Below are 22,520 nucleotides of genomic sequence, written 5' to 3' on the forward strand. Positions count from 1 at the left end.
GCCAAATCCGTTTTAAGTCCATTTCAACAATTATCCATTTTGCTAACCCATAACCCACATCCGTATTTTAAAACCAAATGTCCATAAACCGGATATCTATTCAAATCCAATTCCTAATATCCATTTGATCCATAATTTTCAATAACCCATTTGCATATCCATAACCTTTTTTTAAAATCCATTTTCACAATACAAATCCATTAGTAATCCTAATCCTCTTTCCAAATCCATATTTCATTTTACTAATTCCTAATTTCTAAAACAATCCATTTAACCATTTAATTCTTTTTCCAAACCAATTAATTCATATCCACCTTTAAAACAAATATCCATATTGCATTGAATATCCCTTAATCTAACTAAACAATTTCACATTCATTTCTAATAAAGCATTTAACCACTTTTAATACAATTTAATCACTCATTACATTCAATTTCAAACATTCCAATTCCACAGCATTTAACCAATTTTAATACAACTCAATTTCCCATGCATTCAATTTCAAATTTGCAACATTTCTTACAATCATTTAAATCCTACATTACCACAATCTTGAATCCCAAAATTTCAGATCAAAAGCATTCCAAAAATCCAAAAATTCTGGGGTAGCTCATGCATAACAGTCCATTAGTCGCACATTTCATTCACCGTCATTTCAAGCTTAATCAAAACCAGATGAAAAGCTGAAACCGCAACGAACCAAAGTCGGAATCTTGGATTTTTACCCATGGTGCAATGCAGCCCAACAGAATCACTTCACCAAAACCAGGAATAAAACTACAAGCTGAAATGGAAAAGCCACGATGCTGCAATACAAAATGCAGCCCACGTAAGCTACAATAAGCTACAACGCAAGCTAGGGCGAAGCAAAACGAAGACAACAATCAATACGCAGCAACAAATCAAAAACAGCTCCAATAGCATAAAGGAGAAAACCTGCAAAAATGGAAAAGAGAAGGATTCTAAGGTGATCTAAAATCGCTCAAAACCACAACAGTACTCGCTAGTAACAAAATTCGTTCAACAATATACAAAACAGTCAAAGGAACCAGTAATGCTTCAGAAGGTGAAGAAAAAGGTGCACTCTCACGAGCTTATGTTCATGAAGTTATGGAAGAGCTACGTAAAGGGAACAGGGAGAGTGTCCAATATGTCTTGAAGCATTTGAAGATGCAGTGTTGACACCATGTGCTCACCGCCTTTGCCAGGAATGCCTCTTGACAAGTTGGCGAAATTCTACCTCTGGTTTATGTCCTGTTTGTAGGAAAATGGTCAGCAAGCAGGATGTTATCACCGCCCCTACTGAGATTCGACTTCAGGTGGATATCGAGGAGAACCGGGTAGAGTCATGCAAGGTAACTGGTCCTTTGAATGAATTTGAAAATCTCCGCTCCTCCGGATCCAAGGGCATTGTTTTCAGCCAATGGTCGGTACAACAAATACCCTGCGGAAACATAGCAATAGAATGGAAAGAGGGTTGAAGTGTATGATCCTCAAATCCTTAGCACTCCACATAATCGATGTAGACCGAGTTCGTGCAGTCCAAGCATAGCAATGTCAAGTCCTGCGCAAAATCATAACAAACAGTATCAACAAACCTGCAATATAGCTAATGTTCATAACTGAAATAACCCGGAAAAAAAACTGAAACTGAACCACTCCCTTAGAGTCTTCAAATCCCAACTGTTATAACAACCTCCAACTAACTCTAACTAAAGAATGATCACTCAACAGAAAAACCGATTCTAAAACTCCCTCCAACCAAGCGCAATCTTCACAACTTCCCTTAACAACAGACCTAACCGATTCTCTAACCACCCTTCCAAATAATCTTCAATCAACAACAAGCCCCTTTAAAAACAGAATCCCGCAACCATTCACACTCAACCATCAACCTTCAATCACACTTCTAACTGCTACAACCAATTCTGAATCGAGAAACGGATAATCATAACAAAGAAGCTTCATAAGGAACTTCCCTCAAGAACCTCACAAGGATAGCTTCCAGGAAGTTCTGAACCACTCCACTCTCTACTCCATCCTCTCCACTCTTCGACCATTGGTCGGAACCATCATTCAACCTCCAATCAAAAACCCGACTCATCACCTCTGAAAAAAAAACTCTTTAACCTTCTTCCAATTTTCCAACTGAATCCATCACCTCTGCAACTGAGAACCTTTCCGTCACTCTTTATTTTTTGAACCCTCAACCTCGCTCCTCTGAAGGCGCGACAACAACACAAATTCTGCAAAGATGGAACTTGCAATAACAGAAGCAGCAAGAGAGAAGAGGTGAACAACAATCCGGTCCACAAACAGAAGAAAATCGAAGCAGAAGAAGAGAGAACTTTTACCGAAAAAAGAAGAAGGAGAAAACTCACGGTTTCAGGGAAAGGACTTCATTGTTCGGGATTCGGCGGAACTCAGAAGCGATTATCTTCCCTCTTCAAAGAAAGGATCCAACGCCTTTCCCTCTTCACTGCAACGCCACAGCACAATCCATCGGCAATAACGACTCGCAACACTTATACCATGCAACGTCAAAGCGACGACGCCATAACAGAATCGACGGACGATGACGACGGAGCATAACCAAAGGAGAAGATCATAACCTTGCGTCGAAATTTCGAATCGGAGCATCATCGTCATTGTTCATTCAACGCGTCACCGACGACAAAACAGATCGGAGAAGTCGATTTCAAATTCATGTTGATTCGAACAGCCACCGAAGGTGAGTTTGTGTTTCAATCTTTAGCGTGAGTTTTTCGTATTTTTCGTTTCGAAGCCAAAGCAAGGTCGCGTTCTGGACGATTGTTGAACGCCGGAAGAATGTGGAGTTTGATTTCTTAGGGATGTTCATGCTGAGCTGTGTTAACCTTGGAATCTCTCTGTAGTGACATGGCCATGGATTCGGTGACCCGAGTGGCATGTGAACTCATCTTGGAGCTTGGCACACATACACTATCCGTTTTCATGTCACCCCCAGGGTCCAATATTAATTTGGTTCTTAATCCTCCGTTTAATCCACAATTAACAATTAATTATTTAGGGTTAAATTCTGTTTTTAATAATCTTGATGTTGGAGGGTTGATTTAATTGATTTAGGATAGTTCTTGATTTTTTAGATTTTAGGAATTTAGAAATTTGGTTGATTAATTAGTTAATAGAATTGATTAGCTAATTAGATAGTTAATTAGAAATTAGATTTAATCAAATTTTAGATTAGATTTAATCTGCTTAATTTTCCAGAATCAACATTCATTCTATTAACATAGTTTGATTAGATTGTTAGTCATTAAGTTTTGATAATTCTTCTTTGGGGGATTGTTGTTGTGATTAATATGGTTGACGCACGATTTTAGCATGTTTAGACCTTAGGTTAATTTCCACTCGACTTGATTTGTATGATCATGACCATTATATTCAATTCTCCATGAAGGTTATTAATTTTCTCACTTGATTAATTGGGACCCTAATCCATGTTTAGGTAGATTTTAATTCATAGAATTAATATCCACTTTAATTGTCCATTTAATCGATTCATTGGTTTATGATCATATTGTAAATTGAAAATCCCATTTCAATTTAGGTAATGAATACTTGGTATGTCTAATTTCATTTTTCTTGGTCATAGGATAGATTTTTGATTACTTTTCATTGATTAATCCATTTCCTTTTGAATCGATTTTAACCATTGTATGTGCTTACATATCGTAGCATCATCCAACTTTATCCCGTACTAACTCATTTGTGGTTTTGTTTCAAGTTCACCTATAGCTAGCCATGATCCTAACCATTTTATTCTCATTCAATAACTTTGTATTGTTTGAAGTACCATGTCACTTGTATGCCTTAGGCATGGTACATAGTTTAGTAGTTTATAACTTGTAGTTTCCTTCCATTCCCATTCCATTGTATGGTATGGATCCATCCCCCCATTATGGGTCAAATGTTCCCCCTCCCTTCACCATGTAATAACTTAGATTTATTGATTTCTAATTAGTTTGATATGCATGTTAATAATCAAAGATAAAACACAAAACGATAAACAAAGCATTTCAAAAGAAAACAAAAGGTACTTGATTCAACGTCAAGTTATTTTCCGAATAAAATCACACCATTGCAACGTGAATGCTTGATCCAACGTCAATCATTCTCCATCCACTCCAAGATTCATTCATTCACACCTATTCTCCATTCTCTTCTCGATCTCATTCTATCTCTCACCTCCATTCCTTCACTCGTTATTTTTATAATAAATTCAAATGCTTGATCCAACATCAAGTCCCTTTTTCAAAACATTTTCATAACAAATTGGAATGATGAGGTATACGTGCTTGTACACAACATTCAAGTAATTAGGTTGTCGGCCGTACCTAGCTTGAGGACCCGACACTTGACTTCCCCCCTTAAAACATCTAATGATTCAAACAAGTTAGATCTAGGTGCTATGAGGATGAAAAAGAATAGTTAGGACTTTATTATTCTCTCGATTTCCAAGTACTTTGATTGTTGATTGTACTTAGTCAAGGATTCGAGACTTGTCTCCCTCTAAGTTTCAACGATTAGACTTGCCAAACTTCTTTCACAACTCAAATCTCTTTTGGACGAAAAAGAGTGGTTAGGATAACTTGTCCTCTCAACCCCCAAGTTATTGGACCGTTGACTGTATTTAGCCAAGGGTTTAATGCTTGTCTCCATGCATAAAATCGACCCTAACAAATCAAATCATCTTTTGCCTTAGTGCACTCTATTCAAAACCTTTCAATAAGGACGTGTTACTTATGTTCTACCGTGAATGAAGCTTAAGCCTCCATGTGTGAGCAAGTAATGTTTAACTGCTAGAGTGCGAACCAAGCATATCCACTTTATCGCAAACAAGCAAATAGTTTCCGCTCAGATGACAGAGTGTACAAGCAATTGAACAGTAGCGTGCGAACGTCAATACTATTCAGTAAAAACAACCAAACCAATATGCAATTTTTGATCCGAACTAAGAAGCTCTGACTTCCTCATTGCATGTTTGGGGATACATAGGCATGAGGGCCCAAATCCTTGGCGTGCATACTAACTTAAAACTTATTTTCTCTTCCCACCTTATTCTTTCATCTCATTCCCGATAGCAAGCAAATTACAGATAAATAAACATCCATGCGCATTTGATACGAGTAAGTTGTTCCCATGGAGTACCATGGATGTGAGGGGTGATAGTACCTTCCCCTTGCATAACCGACTTCCGAATCCGCTCTTGGTTGCGAGACAGTTTCTCTCATTTGGGGTTTTATCACTCTTTTCCCTTTTCTTTGGAATAAATAAAATCCGGTGGCGACTCTGTATTTTTCGTGGCGCTTGTTGCTACGTGAAAAATACAGAGTCGCCATCGGTTTTTATTTATTCCAAAGGAAAGGGAAAATATCGAGAAAACCCCAAAGTATGGTCGTCGCAACCACGAACAGGTTCGGAAGTCGGTTATGCAAGGGGAAGGTATTAGCACCCCTCACATCCATGGTACTCCATGGGAACCATCTAGGATGTTTGCGCTTACGTGTGTGTTGTTTATCGAATGTTTGCTTGCCAAAGGTATACGGAGTGGAGGTAAATTTTAAATTAGTGTGTTCGCCAAGGATTGGATCCTCGTGCCCACTTGTTGAAGTGAGAAATCAGAGCCTTCGTAGTTCGTGGTTTTGAAATTGTTTGTTTGTTTTGTTGATTTTATTACCTTGAAGAAGGGTTTTCGATTGGTGTCGCCCTAAGGCTCAAACAAAAGGTTTGAATGTGTTGAGTTATTTTTATGTTTTTGAGAAAGTGTTATTGATTTCGGATTGCACTAAAGACTATGGATAAAGGTGAATACCTCAAACGGTCAAGTCAAACGTCTTGTGTTCGAAGCATTCAGAATGAGTGTAGGAAAGCTCCAGTCTCATCCCTTCTTTATCGCTTAAGGCTCGTGACGTACGATCCTAATCGCCATTTATGGTGTTTTTGAATTTGATTTGGAAAATGACCGCTTGACGTTGGATCAAGGGTTTGTTTATTGTTTTTGATTTAAGAAAAGGATCACTTGACGTTGGATCAAGGGTTTGATTATTGGTTGCGAAATGGTGAACGTTCCTAATGCCTAAGGAGTAGCTAACAAGCAATAAAAGAAAGCAAGTAAATGCGTACATCGGAAAGGGGAGGGGGGTACATGTAAAGTACAAGGGAGTGCAGGAAATAAAAGGTTTCATTGTCAGGTAGCCCAAGAGAAAGCCATGTGTGTGCAATTGTGTTCTAAATTGGAAAGCATGTAAAAGATTACAATTAAAAGATTACAAATCCTTCTTGATTCTTGCACGCTTCTTCCATGTTAGGTCACATTTGTCCAAGGTCTTTTTGCATATGGGTCCTAATGAGTCTCTAAGTCCATTGTCCAAAGTTCTCTCCATGCTTGGGAAATTATTATCTTTTTTATTTTTTAAAGTCTTAACCATTTTTAGATTCATTTTAGAATGGGATGAATGATGCACAATATGATAAAAAGCAAAATAAAAGTGAAATAAAAATAAAAGTGCATAAGGTAAATGACAAAAAATAAAATGTTAGGAGTTAGATACAAGAATTTAAAAGAGTTAGAATGCGGAATTTAAAAGTTAGAGTTAATGGTTAGATGTTAATTGTTAGAGATCAAGATTAATCAAAACAAATATCAAGAGGATCAATAATCGAATCCAAATATTAAAACAATTCTATTATTATAAAATTAAAATCAAGCTACTAAACAATTATCCAAAATCAAATTGAAATTCAAATATTAATAAAACTATCATCAAGTTAAAATCAAACCACTAAATCAATTATCAAAAATGAAATTCAAATATTAAAACTATCATCAAGTTAAAATCAAACTACTAAAACAATTATCCAAAATCAAATTGAAATTCAAATATTAAAACTATCATCAAGTTAAAATCAAACTACTAAAACAATTATCCAAAATCAAATTGCAATTCAAATATTAAACAAAAATAAGGTGCAATGGACCTAAACAGAAAAACAGAATGGGCCTTGACGGAAAGATTAGTTTCAGGCCCGAATAGGGGGTGCTGGAATGGAAAACAAGGTGCAGAATACCAATTCTATGGGCCTAGGCTCAAGATGATTCACAAAAGAGATCCAAAGTCTCCCTCACGTGTCAGACCATGTACCCTCCTCTCAAATGTTCCCTCCAACTTTGACCGATGAAACAAGCGTCCGCCGCTAGCTCACCGCCGGCAGCGGCAGAGCTCCGATCATGAAATCTAGATACCGAAATAGTCTTCTCCACCTCACGGTCCTGAATCTCCAAACCACGTCTCCTAATTCTAAACTCACCATCCGAATTACAACAGAGTACACACGAACCCTAAGCTACTCTATCAACAATTAAACTCGATACTGTGAAAATCAAACACCAACAGGTGATGACTTCGATCTCTCTAATCTGATACAACATTGTGGCAAATGAATCAGAGCATGAGCGTATGGATTAAGTGAACTACCTATCGGGGACGATGACAAAGACGGCGACGATGATGACGAAGGTCACAAGTACACCTCTTATCCACTTCTGAGTGCCTCTCTTCTTCTTCTCTTAATGCTGAAATATTCCTTCCATATCCAAAGCGTGTGAGTGATGGTGATCGTCGAGCTTTAAAGCTTCCATCGGTGGTTTAGCTCTGCCGTGTAGAGCTTCGAGTGATGAAGCTCCCACAACAATGAAAATGAGCATGTACTAGGGGTTGGGAATGATTGCAGGATTCTTTGGATGAGAAAAGTTCTGAACCCAATGATTGGCAATGATTGCCTCTTTTATAGCGTGATCCAAGAGGGTAATTTGGGGAATTGAGTCTGAGTTGTTACGCTTGATCCGTCCAGCTGGCAGTTGAGTGAATGAGAATGTGAGTTTTAATTATGAATTAAGTCACGTGGGATTTAGAAAAATGAATAGCACATGCTTCAATCTTTGACTTATTTGCTGAAGACCCAACTTTGGGTACTTGCTTTGAACCAAACTAGTTTGGATCCCTTAACTGGATTGTTTGCTTCATGGACTGTTTATTGTTTTGATGCTTCTACCTCCTTCTTTTTACTACACTAGAGTGAGTAAGTGGATTTTCTTTGATGCTAAATGGTGTTTGGAATGGTGTAGGTTTATGCTACAGCAAGAGCAAGGTTGGAGGTCTGAGCTTGGTAACGTTGTTTTGCAGGATGAATGTTGCATTGCAGATTTGCACCACTGTGGAGAAACTGGATGGATGTGAGGTCTTGGCTGCAGGTCGATGTTCGCGTCTTGGCTTGTAGACTGTTTGGATGTTTGTATAACTTGCCCTGTTTCTGTAGGTTTTATCACATGCCATATGCAGTCTCTTGTCATGCATTATGCAGCTGGATTTGGCCTTGGACGTGCAACAGGTAGGATACCATGATTATGACTCAAGTTCCACAGTTTGATCATCATGCCACAACCTAGCTTGCAGCGTGCTTTTCCTTCATGCTACTGATTCAAGAACCATGACGGTGGTGGAAGGGTTAGGTCTACAGCCAATAGGTACTGAGTGTCAGTCTGCAGCACGACTGGTCCTGCACAGTATGTTAGTTCCATTTCTTGACTTGCATTGCCAACTGTTATGGATTTTGCTGGTGTAGCCATTGGAATCACCTTGGTTCTCTTTTGCAAGTAGCTCTGAAGCTGCAGTGGGGTGCTTGGTCGATATGATTTAGCTCAAGCCAAATGTTCCAACTCTAGTCATTATGCATTGATCTGGTATGTATGGTCATATATGCATTGGACATGTTACCATTTGTTTTGCTTGCTACCACACGATGCTTCTAACCTTGTTGTGCATTACTGATGCGGAATGGTGTTATGGATATGAAGGTTTAGGATGGAATGAGCCTGCCATGGTGATGCTTGTTCTGAGTGAAGCCAATGGTGTTGTACAACCGTTGTTGCTGCTGCAATTCTGAAGGTCTTGACCTCCTTAGGTTTAGCTAGCAGTTAAGCAACAGTTGGCTTATTTGGAATAAATTCCTTTGCCCTGGTGCATTTCTTGAACACAATGCTAAATAATCAGAATGTGATCCCATGTACATGAGTTGTTGCTCTAGTCTTGAACTAAACCTGCATGTCCTTGAAGTATGCACTGCTCATTGATGTTTTGGTTTGGTTTTACAGCTTGGCAACATAACATATTCTCATGGCCTGAACTGGTTGCATTGTTGACTTGGTGTTGTAGCAGGATTGGACCATAACATGCCCTTGTAAGCTGAGTTTTCATGGTAGCAAGGTACCCTAAACCATCCTTTAGTTTCATGGTGATTTTTCCATTTATCCTGCTATGCATCACTTCCAACTTTGGTTGTTATCAGTAAGTTAAAGTTAGCTGAACAATCATGAGTCCCATGTTTACTGCAGGCTACCAGGTCCCCTCTTGGTATGTAGTTATGGTATTGGGAGAAATCTCACTCTTCATGTAGGACTAGGTATGCACATACCAGATCAAGAATGCAGTACTATCATGATGATGAGTCTACAAGTAGTTGTTGCAAATTGTCTAAGGTATATTGTTTTGGCTTTGCAACATGGAGTGTTTGTGGTCTGTCACAAAATGCATGATGTTGTGTTAAGTTGGTCTGTTGTGGCTTATGTTCAGGTGTTTTTGTAGGTTGTGAGGTCAAGTACAGGTATGCAGCAGGTATGTAGTCAATACCATTTTGCAGTATGACTGCAACCTTAAGCTCATGGCCAATACAGATAGCATATGCTTCCAACTTGTAAGGTTTAAGACATCCAGCTTGGCACAATTGTTGGCTTTACCTGGTTCTGCACAGTAGGTTATATCCATGCCTTAGATTTTGCAGCATTTGATAGGCTGCAGTATGATCTGTGGATTAAATTTTTGTTGCAGGACAACTGGGTTAATGGCACTGGTTTGGTTCTTCATGGCAAGCAAAGTGCACAGTCACAGGGTCATGTAATTGACACAATGCTGGCTCAGTTCAAGCATGCTTTAATTCTGGCTTGCTTCACCATGCCTTCACCCATTATGGATTGTGATGGCATGCTTGTATTCTGACTTTTATTCACATGTTGCTATTTATCATGCAGGTCATGGTTGGATGGATGAGCAAACATGGCTAAGCAAAGGATTGGAACATGGCATGGCATAACAATGGAATCTTGAAGTCACAAAAGTCAAACCAAGGATCAAAATAGGACTGAGACCTAGGGTTAGGATCAGAGATTGTAGACTTTGGGTTTTTGGGATGGGGTTGACTTTGGTCAAAGTTGACCAAAAAGTTAACCGTTGAACAAAGTCAACCTTGGTCAACACTTCAATTTTGTGTTTATTTTGTTCTTCTATTCTTTTTTTTTTTGTAATGAACATTTTATTCTTTGTAATGGAAATTGATATTCATGAATGGAGAAGCTTGGATATGGAATCTTGTATGAGAATCATTGTATGGACATGCTTGAGAAAAAGATTGAAATGAATGACTTTGTGGATTTGAACATGATCCTTGCATTCAATTGAACTCTTAAATGAATAGGTTTGATCTGGACTTCAATAATAGCCTGAACATGAATGGGAAAGGATAACATGGATTGAAATGGCCTTGAATACAATATCACAAACGATGATCAAGGTTATGACTTGAATGATCAACGATAAGCATGAAACAAAGGCCTTAGCAAGGATCAAGATGTGTCATGAACTAGGACTTAACATAGACCAAACCTAAAGGCATGGCAAGGGGTTTGGGTGAGAGCAACCAACTAAAATAGACTTAAGCAAACCATGAACTAGACACTAAGTACGAGGGTGGTCTAGATGAAAGGCTATCGAAGGAAAGGGAGTCAATGAAAGAAGTGAGCCCAAGAACTTATACTAGAATCAATGGTCATGAGCATATTGAATAGAAACACAACCAAGAACTCAACATGAATGAACCAGGAACAAGAAGTTGTTGAATACCATTTAACCAAGCAAGGGGATCCAGCATCATGAATGATGATGTGCCAGCTGAAATTAGGGTTAGGAGGCCACATAATAGGAGTTTGACCTGATCAGGGTTTATGGAGCCTTGACCAAGTGAGGATCCCTCAAACTAGGGTTTTGCTTCCTCAAGAAGCCACAATTGACACACCAAGCATATGCCTACTGCTCAAGCATCAAGACCATCTCCAAGTTGTTTGATTGGGACCACCCTAAGTTTGCTGAGAAATCCTAGTTTCCACTAGGAGAAAGCACCAAGATATGAATTCAAGTCACTCGTCCCCTTATGTTAGGCCATGCTTATTACAATAAAATGAATGCTTAATAACATGCAAATGCTTAAGTTAGTAACCTAGATGAACATTGTGAAGGTGTAGGGTGAGTTTTGGGGTATGACAGCTGCCCCTTATTTAAGCTTCTCGAACCTGAATGTACGGATAGTGACGGCGTCCGGACAATCAAGGTGGGAGGGGATTAAAAACTAGAATATCGGAAAATTTGCCCACGCGGAACCAATGGAAAGTTATGTGAAGATAGGTCACAAGGAGGGTCTTCTTCACTAGGATATGTGGGATGAATAAGCTAGTGTTTGTGCAGGGCAGCTGCTGGGAATCAAAATGTTATGTGGTAGATGGGTATATGGGTGGTTGGGTATGCATGACATATGCCATATGCTAATGCAGTATGATTGATTATTTTAGTCTTTCTCTAAGCTTTTTCCTTTTTCCATTTTCTATTTTCATATCTCTTTTTCATTCTTTTCTTTTTTTCTTTTCTTATCTCCCCTATCATGTTTTGGCATATAACAGGTGATCGAGGTATTCCTACAGGATCCCGTGACAGTAAAAGAAATGGGCGTTTGCAAAGTCAAAGGAGGCGTCTTGCTGGGGATATACGATTTTCTCGCACAATAGGTGGCAACGACTCCTATGCACTAGGAAAAAGTCTTCCAAACAAAAGGTCAAGAAGGAGGGTGAGGTCAACACAGACGAGTGATGGATACCAATACAAGTAAATATCAAAATGGGTTTAACAACACAGATGAGCGTTGCGATCAATACAACGGGTATTGGAAAGAGGATCGGCACGGACGAGTGAATCAATTCAATATGGACGAGTATCGAAAATCAATACAGACGAGCATTGAAAAAAGGACCAACACGGACGAGTGTGGATGTTCAATACGAACGAGTATTACAAATCAAAGTAACAACACTAACGAGTGTTTAAGACCAATACGGACGAGTATTGAAAGAAGGGATGATTAACACGAACGAGTGTTAAAGATCAATACGGACGAGTATTGAAAACGAAGATAACAACACGAACGAGTGTCGAGAATCAGTATGGGAGAGTATTAAAAGGAGAAAGGATCGACACGGACGAGTGTTTAGGACAAGAGAACCAACACGGACGAATGTTGTAGATCAACACAGACGAGTATTGAAAGAAGATAACAACACAGACGAGTGTTGGAAGTCAATACAGTCGAGTATCAAAAGAAATGATCAACACAAACGAGTGTTGAAGATCCATACGGACGAGTATTGAAAATCAGATGATTAACACGAACGAGTGTTGCAAATCAATACGGACGAGTATTGAAATACGGTAACAACACGGACGAGTGTGGGAGATCAATACGGACGAGTATTGAAACTAAAATGATTAACACGGACGAGTGTTTAAAATCAATACAGACAAATATTGAAAGAAGGTATCAACACAGAAGAGTGTTGAAGACCAATACGGACGAGCGTTGAAAGAGAATGTATCAACACAGAGGAGTGTTGAAGATCAATACAGACGAGTATTGAAAAAGAGAATTAACACGGATTGGTGTTGAAGATAAATACAAACGAGTATTGACAATCAAATGATTAACACATAAGAGTGTTTAAGGTCAATACGGACGAGTATTGAAAGAAGGTAACAACACGGACGAGTGTTGAACATCAATACAGACGAGTATTGCAACAGGTTAACACGGACGAGTGTAGAAGATCACTACGGATGAGTAGAGAAACAAGTTAACAACACGGACGAGTGTTGAAAATCAATACGGACAAGTATTGGCAAAGAAATGATTAACACAGACGAGTGTTGAGAATCCATACGGACGGGTATTGAAAAGAGGACCAACACGAACGAGTGTTGAAGATCAATACGGACGAGTATTGAAAAAGAAATGGGGACCTCCCAGGAAACTGGTTGAAGATTTCCAAGGTATTTGAAAAAGGCAACCTCAGGGGGAGTTTCGAAAAACCTGCGGGGAATACCACTCGAGGGTTTCAGAAGATTATTCGCAACTGGGGAGGAAGAATGTCTCAACGGAGGATTCTTTTATGCTTTCGAGAAAGACTTTTATGAAGTTATGCATGTTTATTTTGTATGGCATAATGCTCCATCTTGATGGAATATGCTACGTCCTTTTTGGGGATGCAATGTTATGTAATGCATGATTATTATATATGCAATACTGATGTGGGGTCAAGCTTTTGGCTATACGGCATGGTAGGAAATGGCACGGGGATCTGACTTCCCAACATCACGGTCTCCTGGGTCACGGATAACACTGAGCAAGCCTCGGGCCTCCCGGAACATCCCAGCTGGATTTGAGCCACCAGGCTAACTATCTTTCTCCATGAGGAATCAACTGAACCAGGGCGAGACTCCTGGGTCAAACATCCTACATGGACCGGACCATCATATCTTGGACACAATGATTATCCTTCAGACACTTCTCACAGAAGAGCAACTTCATGCTTGCCTTGAACGTATTATTGTTATTTCCCCACTATTTTCAAAGCATTATTTACTAACAAGTTTTATTCATCTTTGCAAACAAAAAAGAAAACTATAAAAGACTGAGCATATCTGAATGATAATACTTTTCTTTATTGATGATGAACCCGCGAAACGGGTGATTTACAATAGGAAGCAATTCCTTAAAGAGGTAATTGCGAAAAATGGAAAAGATAGTTACAATGACTTAAGCCTCCATTGGGTTCTCATCTTGCTATAGCCCTTATGTCCTCGGATATCCTGTTTCTTCGCTTCCGAACACGGTGATTGGATCAATCCTCCCTTTATGGAATTCCCTCGTTCATGATGACGGGGTACGAAGATCCTTCCCGAACTGCCGCCACTTGCCTTTATATAATCCCTAACTTTTGCCTAGACCGCCCTTTCGGGTTTTCGGCCTGCCAGGATGCCCTTTTTTTTCCTAAGTCGCCCCATAAGGACCAACTTAGCGGGTTCATTTTCTTTTTTGATTTATCCCTAACTTTTGCCTGGACCCTTTTCTTTTTACGATCCACCGGGATACCCTTTTTTGCCTAAATTGTCCCTAAGGATCAACTTAGCGGGTTTATCAGGCGAAGTACTTTTTTATTGCGTAAGCATTTACGGGGGATGGGAGATCGTCACCATCCATGGTTGATAGGATTAAAGCTCCTCCAGAGAAAACCTTCCTTACCACATAAGGACCTTCGTAGTTGGGTGTCCACTTTCCACGCAAATCAGGATGAATAGGCAGAATCTTTCTTATCACCAAGTCCCCAACCTCAAGGTTTCGGGGGCGAACCTTTCTGTCAAAAGCTCTCTTCAACGCCTCTGATATAACTGTCCGTGGCATATGGACGTCAGGCGTTTCTCATCAATGAGGTTAAGTTGATCCAACCTTGCTTGCACCCATTCGACTTCGTCCAGCTTAACATCTGTTAATATTCTCAAGGAAGGAATCTCTACTTCGATAGGTAGCACTGCATCCATTCCATACACTAGCGAGAACGGCGTTGCCCTAGTGGAAGTACGTACCGATGTACGGTATCCATGTAAAGCAAACGGAAGCATTTCATGCCAGTCTTTGTATGTTTACACCATCTTCTGAATAATCTTTTTGATGTTCTTATTGGCTGCCTCAACTGCCCCATTCATCTTTGGGCGATACAATGATGAATTGTGATGCTCGATCTTGAAATCCTTACACAATTCTTTCATCATTTTGTTGTTGAGGTTAGACCCGTTGTCCGTGATGATCTTATTAGGGATTCCATACCGACATATGATTTCCTTCTTCAAGAAGCGAGCCACCACTTGCTTCGTGACATTTGCATACGAGACTGCCTCCACCCATTTGGTGAAATAGTCGATGGCCACAAGGATGAAGTGATGCCCGTTCGAGGCAGTTGGCTCAATACGCCTAATTACGTCGATTGCCCCACATGGCGAACGTCCATGGTGATGTCAAGACATTGAGCGAAACCGGTGGCACATGGATCTTGTCTGCATAAGTCTGGCATTTATGACATGTCTGGATGTGTCGATGATAGTCGATCTCCATCGTCATCCAGTAATAACCTGCCCTCAAGATCTTTTTTGCCATAGTGTGCCCACTGGCGTGCGTACCGAAGGATCCTTCGTGTATTTCCATTATGATCCGGTCTGCTTCGTGTCTATCCACGCATCTGAGCAAGACCAAGTCGTAATTTCTCTTGTACAACACTTCTCCGCTTAAGAAGAACTTAGCCGAGAGCTTTCGAAGGTACTTCTTGTCCGTAATGGATGCATCCTCTGGATACTCTTGCTTCTCTAGATACTTTTTGATGTCGTGGAACCAGGGGTGACCGTCTGATTCCTCTTCAGCCGCTAAACAGTACGCTGGCTCATCCAAGTAATCAATTTGGAAAGAAGGTGCTTCATTCTTCCATTTGACCTTAAACATGGAAGCCAAGGTGGCTAGAGCATCAGCCAATTGATTTTCCGCTCGGGGAATATGATGGAATGTAACTTCATCGAAATACGATATCAGCTTCAAGACATGTTCTCTGTAGGGGATCAACTTTGGATCACGAACTTCCCAATCTCCTCTGATTTGGCTGATTACTAACGTGGAATCTCCATAGACTTCTAAGATCTTGATCTTTAAGTTAATAGCCGCTTCCAAACCGAAGATATATGCTTCGTATTCTGCCATATTATTGGTGAAGTCGAAACATAGTCTCGTAGTGAAAGGGAGATGAAACCCAGTTGGGGAGGTGATGATTGCCCCTATTCCATTTCCTTGAGCATTAGAGGCTCCATCGAACACGACCGCCCATCGCGATTCTGGTTCTGGTCCCCTTTCTGGTTCTAGAACACCCCAATCTCTGACAAACATGATGTCCTCGTCCGGAAAGTCAAAGCGCATGGGCTGGTAGTCATCCATTGGTTGATGAGCCACGTAGTCAGACAACACGCTACCTTTGATGACTTTTTGTGTGACGTATTGGATGTCATACTCTGTTAACGCCATCTGCCACCGAGAAACTCTTCCTGTGAGAGCAGGCTTATCAAATATATACTTGATAGGATCCATTTTGGATATCAAGAGAGTTGTATGTTTCATCATATACTGCCTCAAGCGTTTGGCGGCCCAAGCCAATGCACAACACGTCTTCTCGAGCAATGAGTACCTGCTTTCGCAGTCTGTGAACTTTTTACTCAGGTAGTAAATCGCATGCTCTTTTCTACCCGTCTCATCATGCTGTCCGAGAACACACCCCATCGATCCCTCAAGAACCGTGAGGTACATAATAAGAGGTCTTCTTGGAACAGGCGGCATCAAGATCGGTGGTTCTTGTAAGTATTCTTTTATCTTCTCAAATGCATTCTGGCATTTGTCATTCCACTCGATTGCTTGATCCTTACGGAGTAATTTGAATATCGGCTCGCAAGTGGTCGTGAGGTGAGATATGAATCTAGCTATGTAGTTCAATCGCCCCAAGAATCCACGAACCTCTTTCTCATTTTTCGGTGCTGGCATGTTCTGTATTGCTTTAACTTTGTCGGGATCGACTTCAATGCTTCATTGGCTTACGATAAAACCTAGCAACTTGCCAGATCTTACCCTAAATGTGCACTTATTTGGATTTAACCTCAGACGGAACTTCCTTAACCGTGCGAATAGTTTCTCGAGATGAACCAAATGCTCCTCCTCAGTTTGGGATTTCGCGATCATATCGTCAACATATACTTCAATCTCTTTATGAATCATATCATGAAAGAGAGTGACCATTACATGCTGATATGTCTCACCCACATTCTTTAAGCCGAATGGCATCACTTTGTAACAAAAAGTGCCCCAATGGGTGATGAACATGGTCTTCTCCATGTCCTTTGGTGCCATTTTTATTTGATTGTATCCAGAGAACCCATCCATGAAGGAAAATACCGAGAATTGGGCCATATTGTCTACCAACACATCGATGTGAGGTAACGGGAAATCGTCTTTAGGGTTCTCCTTATTCAAGTCTCGGTAATCAATGCACATGCGTACTTTACCATCTTTCTTTGGCATAGGTACAATGTTAGCCATCCACTGAGGATAACTTGCCACTGCCAGAAAACCTGCATCCAATTACTTCTGGACCTCTTCTTTGATCTTAATGGCCATGTCAGGACGAGTCCTTCTCAATTTCTGCTTCACCGGGGAGCATTCTTCTTTGAGAGGTAATCGATGCACCATAATATCCGTATCTAGTCCTGGCATATCTTGATAAGACCAGGCGAATACATCCATATACTCTCGCAAGAGTTTGATCAACTTTCCTTTCACCTCGTCATCAAGGGCTGCACCTACCCTAACTTCTTTCTTTTCCTCCTTTGACCCGAGGTTCACAATTTCTACTGTCTCTTGATGCGGTTGGATGACTCTTGATTCCTGTTGTAAAAGCCTGGACAACTCTTCGGGGTGTTCACAATCTTCCTCACCGCCTTCATCAGCTTGGTAAATCGGACTATCGAAGTCATATTGGGCTATAACAGTTTGATTATCAATGGAACTTGACGCGGATCTGCATGATTTATGTTTTATTTTAGGACGGTAGGATGGAAAAGACAAAAAACGAAAAACATTGCCATACATTTTTTTTGCCAATAAAAACAAAACAATAAAAATGAACGACAGAGAGCACAAATTGAATGCAAAGGCGCTTATTTTATTCATTGATAAACTTTGTTTGAAAGTATGGGGGGCCCTACAATTTTACTCTACGCCTTGGGCAGGGCGCAGAGCTTTTAAAGCAAAACAAGGAAAATTACTCTTCAATGAAGGTGACTTCTGGCATATCCACGGCAGTCCAATTGTTGAGTGTTTGTCCTTCGGCCCTCTGGTACACAAGGCATGCTTCTTCTGGAAGGCTTCTCTCTGCTTCTGTCACACAGACGGAGTCATCTCCGAGGTGCCCCACACTAGTAAAAGTGTCTAGTATTGCGGGAATCGGCCCTTTGTTCGTATCAGCAATGTTTGGCTTCTGAGTCTTTTGGTGATCACGGAACCCCAACCCAGATCGATCTTTGTTTACAGGCAAATCAAGTACTCTGCCCCAACCTGTGGGGTGTCCAGCCTGGATTATAGTCTTAGCGTCCTTCCATGAAGTCATAGGGAGTTCTGCGCCCGGAGCTACTTTCACCGGTGGTGTCATCTCCATGTTCACTACTTCGAAGGCTTGGAAAGGAGTCTCATGAATCTCTCCTCCCACTTCGACATACCTGAATGATGCTAGATGGCTCACCACTATATCTTCTTCCCCTTCCACCACTACCATATTGCTTCCAATCATGAACTTCAACCTTTGGTGTAGGGTTGAGGTTACGGCGCCAGCCGAATGGATCCATGGACGTCCCAGGAGACAACTGTAAGCGGGGTAAATGTCCATCACATAAAAGGTGATAAAGAAGATGTGAGGCCATATCTTCATGGGGAGATCCACCTCTCCTATTACTGTCCTCCTTGACCCATCAAATGCTCTCACAATGAGTGAGCTAAGCTTCATCACCAATCCTTCAATGGTTAGCTTGGAAAGCGAGTTCTTGGGTAGGACATTTAATGAAGATCCAGTATCCACCAATACCTTGGACAAGACCGTGTCCACACATTCGATAGAAATATGGAGCGCCTTGTTGTGATTCCTACCTTCAGGTGGCAATTCATCATCGTTGAACCCTAGACATCTACTTGCAGATATGTTGGCCACCACAGCTTCGAACTGGTTTACTGATATTTCTTGAGGGACATGTGCGGCCCTTAAGAACTTCATCAGAGCTTCTCGATGCGCCTCTGAACTCATCAAGAGTGCAAGCATGGATATCTTTGACGGTGTTTGATTGAGTTGATCAACCACCTTGTAGTCATTTTTCTTGATAAGGTGGAGAAATTCCTCCACTTCATCATTAGGATTTGCCTTTTCTGCTGTATTTGGCCCTCGGCCATCATCATTTGCCACTTGTTTTCCAGGGTTTCTGTTTGAAGTTCCTTGATCAACGCCGCCTGCAGGAGATGTTGGTGCGAATACCCTACCACTACGGGTTATGCCCCCGGCTCCAGTGACATTCACACTAGCTTCTTCGAGTCGTAATTCCATGACACTGCTTTTGTGTTATCAAAAGCGAATGGAGCAGGGACCGTAATCACAAGTGGTGTGATTGGGTATGCTGTAGCAGGCACTGGAACCGGATCATAAGGGATCTCGATAGGTACTCGTACGGGATCATATGGAATTTCGAGCATGTCTACTTCATTACTAGCGGGAATCTATTCCACTATTAATGCTTGCTGATCAATCAACCTCTGGATACCGACCTTCAGCTTCTCACATCCTTGGGGATTCATCAAACAGTCTTCACACTTGGCATCACACCCGGGATGTACCTCATTCATTAGTAATTGCTCTTTGACAATAGCCAACGGAGTTCTTATATCCCCTACGCATTGCTTCACCATCTTTTCTTCCTCAATCACGCTCACGGAGGGATCAGCGTGTTGCGGCATTGGATTGTTATTGGTGTTAGGGCCATTAGGTGCGAACGTAATGGCTTTGGAATCAATCAGATCCTGCACCTTGTGTTTAAAAGCTCTGCAGTTTTCAATCGTATGGTCGGGTGCTCCCATATGAAATTCACAGTGAGCATCCGCGTCATATCCAGGTGGTAGTACCGTTGGAGGCTTTAGTTCCCTTAATTGCACTAGCGACCCCTTGAGCAAATATGGCAGCATGCGAGTGTAAGTGGTTGTAATAGGATCAAACTTCCTTATCCTCTGTTGTCCTGGCGGGTAGTATTGTTGTTGTGGAGGAGCATACTGTTGTTGGTAATGATTTGGCTGTTGACCCATATTCTAACCGGTTGGCACGGTGAAGGGTTGATGATACGGATTGGGTGCCATGGCGGCCACCTGCTGGTATGGGCCAGGTGCTACGGCAGCCACCTGCTGATAGGGGACCCGATGTGCTCTGCCTCTCCCTCTGGCCACTAACGTGTTGTTAGTCTCCCCCTCTTTTTTCCTGGCAAAACCGACATATGGTTTCTTTTCCCCATTAGACGGGCCAACAACACTTGGTATTTTCCCACTTTTCAGTCCGCTCTCGATTCTTTCTCCGACGACCACCATATCAGAGAATCCAATCGAGGTCCTCCCTACCATCTTCTCATAATAGGGTCCTTGGAGCGTCCCCATGAACATATCGATAAGCTCTTTCTCCAAGAGTGGAGGTTGAACCCTAGCCGCCAGCTCTCTCCAGCGCTGGGTGTATTCCTTGAAAGATTCCTCAGATTTTTGTGTTAAGCTTTGGAGTTGGGTCCGATTCGGAGCCATATCCGTGTTGTACTGATAATGTTTCAGGAATGCCTCCGCTAGATCCTTCCAAGTTCGGATAGTTGTACTCTCCAACTGCATGTACCATTCCAAGGAAGCCCCACTTAGGCTGTCTTGGAAGAAGTGCATGAGTAGTTTCTCATCTCTCGAGTATGCAACCATCTTCCTACAGTATGCTCGGATGTGTGTCCTGGGACAGTTGACCCCCTGATATTTTTCAAAGGTAGGTACCTTGAATTTGGCGGGTATTTGAATTTCCGACACCAAACACATCTCAGCAGCATCCAAGCCGAAGGCACTGGGTCCCTTCATGGCCTTCATTTTCTCCTCTATGGCCCAGAACTTTCTGTCGATTTCAACACTGGTTGGTCCGAAAGCATCATAGATCGATTCCTCCCTGGGGTTGTAGAAGGCGTCATTCTGATCGTCCACCTCGAAGCCAGGGGGAACAACATGATTTGGGTTCACTGGACCTCCTCCTCCAAGTGGGGGTGCACCTCCTAGCGGTCCCATAGGGATCTGGATTGGAGGGTTGCAAGGTGGCGACACAGGAGTATTAGCAGCAGCTCTCTGATTGGCCAAGCAGAGTTTCTCGTGGCTCCTAGAAATGACTTCTTGGCCCCTGGCCACGACTTGGAGGGTCTCCATCAGTTTCCCCATCTGGGCGCGCATACCGAACATTTCCTCCCTCAGAGTGCTCTGGTTTTGTTCAAGCTGATCCATGAGTGTTTTCTGCTTGCTGCGGGTGTTGTACCGGTGTTGAGAAGTTAGTTTGCTATTTCTGGATGAGAGAAAGATCAAGTGGTAAGTTCCTTGTTTTGCTTTTATGTTATGCAGAATGATGCATGATTTGGTTTTTTGTTATTATATTTTTCTGGCAAAGCTCTTAATTGTCGTGTTATTTATTGCGAGGAACAATTTAGACAGTTAGCATTGCAATCAAAAAAATAATGACACACACAAGATGGAACCATAAAGCCTCATTCATTCATACATTTTTTTTATAACAGGTACAAGGAAATCAAAGAGACAATCCTTTTTGTATTACATCATAAATAGACTACAAATTGACTTGAAAGGTCACCCCTTGAGCACTTCGGAGAGCTTCGACATCTGTGATCAGCTCAACCATGGTCTTCTTACAAAATTTCACAAAGTTGTAAACTTGATGAGGCGTATTATCAGGACACGTGATCTGATCTTCCTCCTTCAGCTTATCAAGGAAGTCCTGGAGGGCATAGTTGGTCAGAACCGCCATGTTAGCATACTTGTCCCTCCATTCATTATATAACCCTTGCAGGTTTCCAATGATGGCATCCCTCTCAGCTATAGCTTCTTCGGCTCTTTGGTAAGCATTTTCCCAATATAGGCATCTATCCCTCATCTCTTGATACTCTTCATCAATGATTCTAGCTTTCATGCTTCGGATCTTCTCATGAGCCCTTTCTAGCTGAAATTTTTCGTGAAGGTAGGCTCGGTGTATCTTCTCCTTTTCCAGTTTCTCGCGGGCTACGTGATCTTGATATTCTTTGATGGTCTTTCTCAATTCGCTGATCTGAGCTTCGTAATCTTCCTTGGCGGTCTTCTTATCCCTATTGGTAAGCTCTAGAATTCTTTCCAAGTCTCGAACAACACGCCATGCTCGGTCCAGTTCGTTGTTTCGTCCATCAAGCTCTGAATTTGCTCCTAGGAGAGCACCGCCGCCCCATTCTTTCTTACCTTTTTCCTCCCTTTCCCTCTTTTTACTGGTCTCATACAAGGTCTTCACCTCTTTGCCTTCGTCTTCTAGATCATCCCCCCTTTGCTTCTCCTTGATGAGTTGGAGTCGTAAGCGGGTATTTTCTAGTTCGAGCTCACTTATCTTACTGGT

General features: G+C 41.4%; 1 protein-coding gene and 1 long non-coding RNA gene across 2 annotated transcripts; both read right to left on the reverse strand.

The window, feature by feature from the left end:
• Window positions 1–401: 401 nt before the first annotated feature.
• LOC127127947 (uncharacterized) lies at window positions 402–3,034 on the reverse strand. Its single transcript, XR_007805561.1, has 2 exons — window positions 2,383–3,034; window positions 402–1,565 (listed from the first exon to the last, which is right to left on the reverse strand). It is a non-coding gene; the product is annotated as an uncharacterized LOC127127947 (long non-coding RNA).
• Window positions 3,035–14,389: 11,355 nt separating this feature from the next.
• Window positions 14,390–16,822, reverse strand: LOC127131455 (uncharacterized). Its single transcript, XM_051060375.1, has 2 exons — window positions 15,646–16,822; window positions 14,390–14,640 (listed from the first exon to the last, which is right to left on the reverse strand). The coding sequence occupies exons 1-2, from the start codon at window positions 16,820–16,822 to the stop codon at window positions 14,390–14,392; spliced, it is 1,428 nt and encodes a 475-aa protein (XP_050916332.1).
• Between the last annotated feature and the right edge of the window lie 5,698 nt (window positions 16,823–22,520).

This window comes from Lathyrus oleraceus, chromosome 3, assembly GCF_024323335.1.
Source record: "Lathyrus oleraceus cultivar Zhongwan6 chromosome 3, CAAS_Psat_ZW6_1.0, whole genome shotgun sequence".
NCBI classification, from domain to species: domain Eukaryota; kingdom Viridiplantae; phylum Streptophyta; class Magnoliopsida; order Fabales; family Fabaceae; genus Lathyrus; species Lathyrus oleraceus.

Excerpts from the sequence above, each read along its gene's own strand:
- LOC127131455 (XM_051060375.1), bottom strand. The coding sequence starts at position 16,822 with ATGCCAGCACCGAAAAATGAGAAAGAGGTTCGTGGATTCTTGGGGCGA. Across the intron at positions 14,641-15,645 it reads GGCTGAAGAGGAATCAGACG|TTATATCAGAGGCGTTGAAG; the intron begins GTCACCCCTGGT and ends TGCCACGGACAG.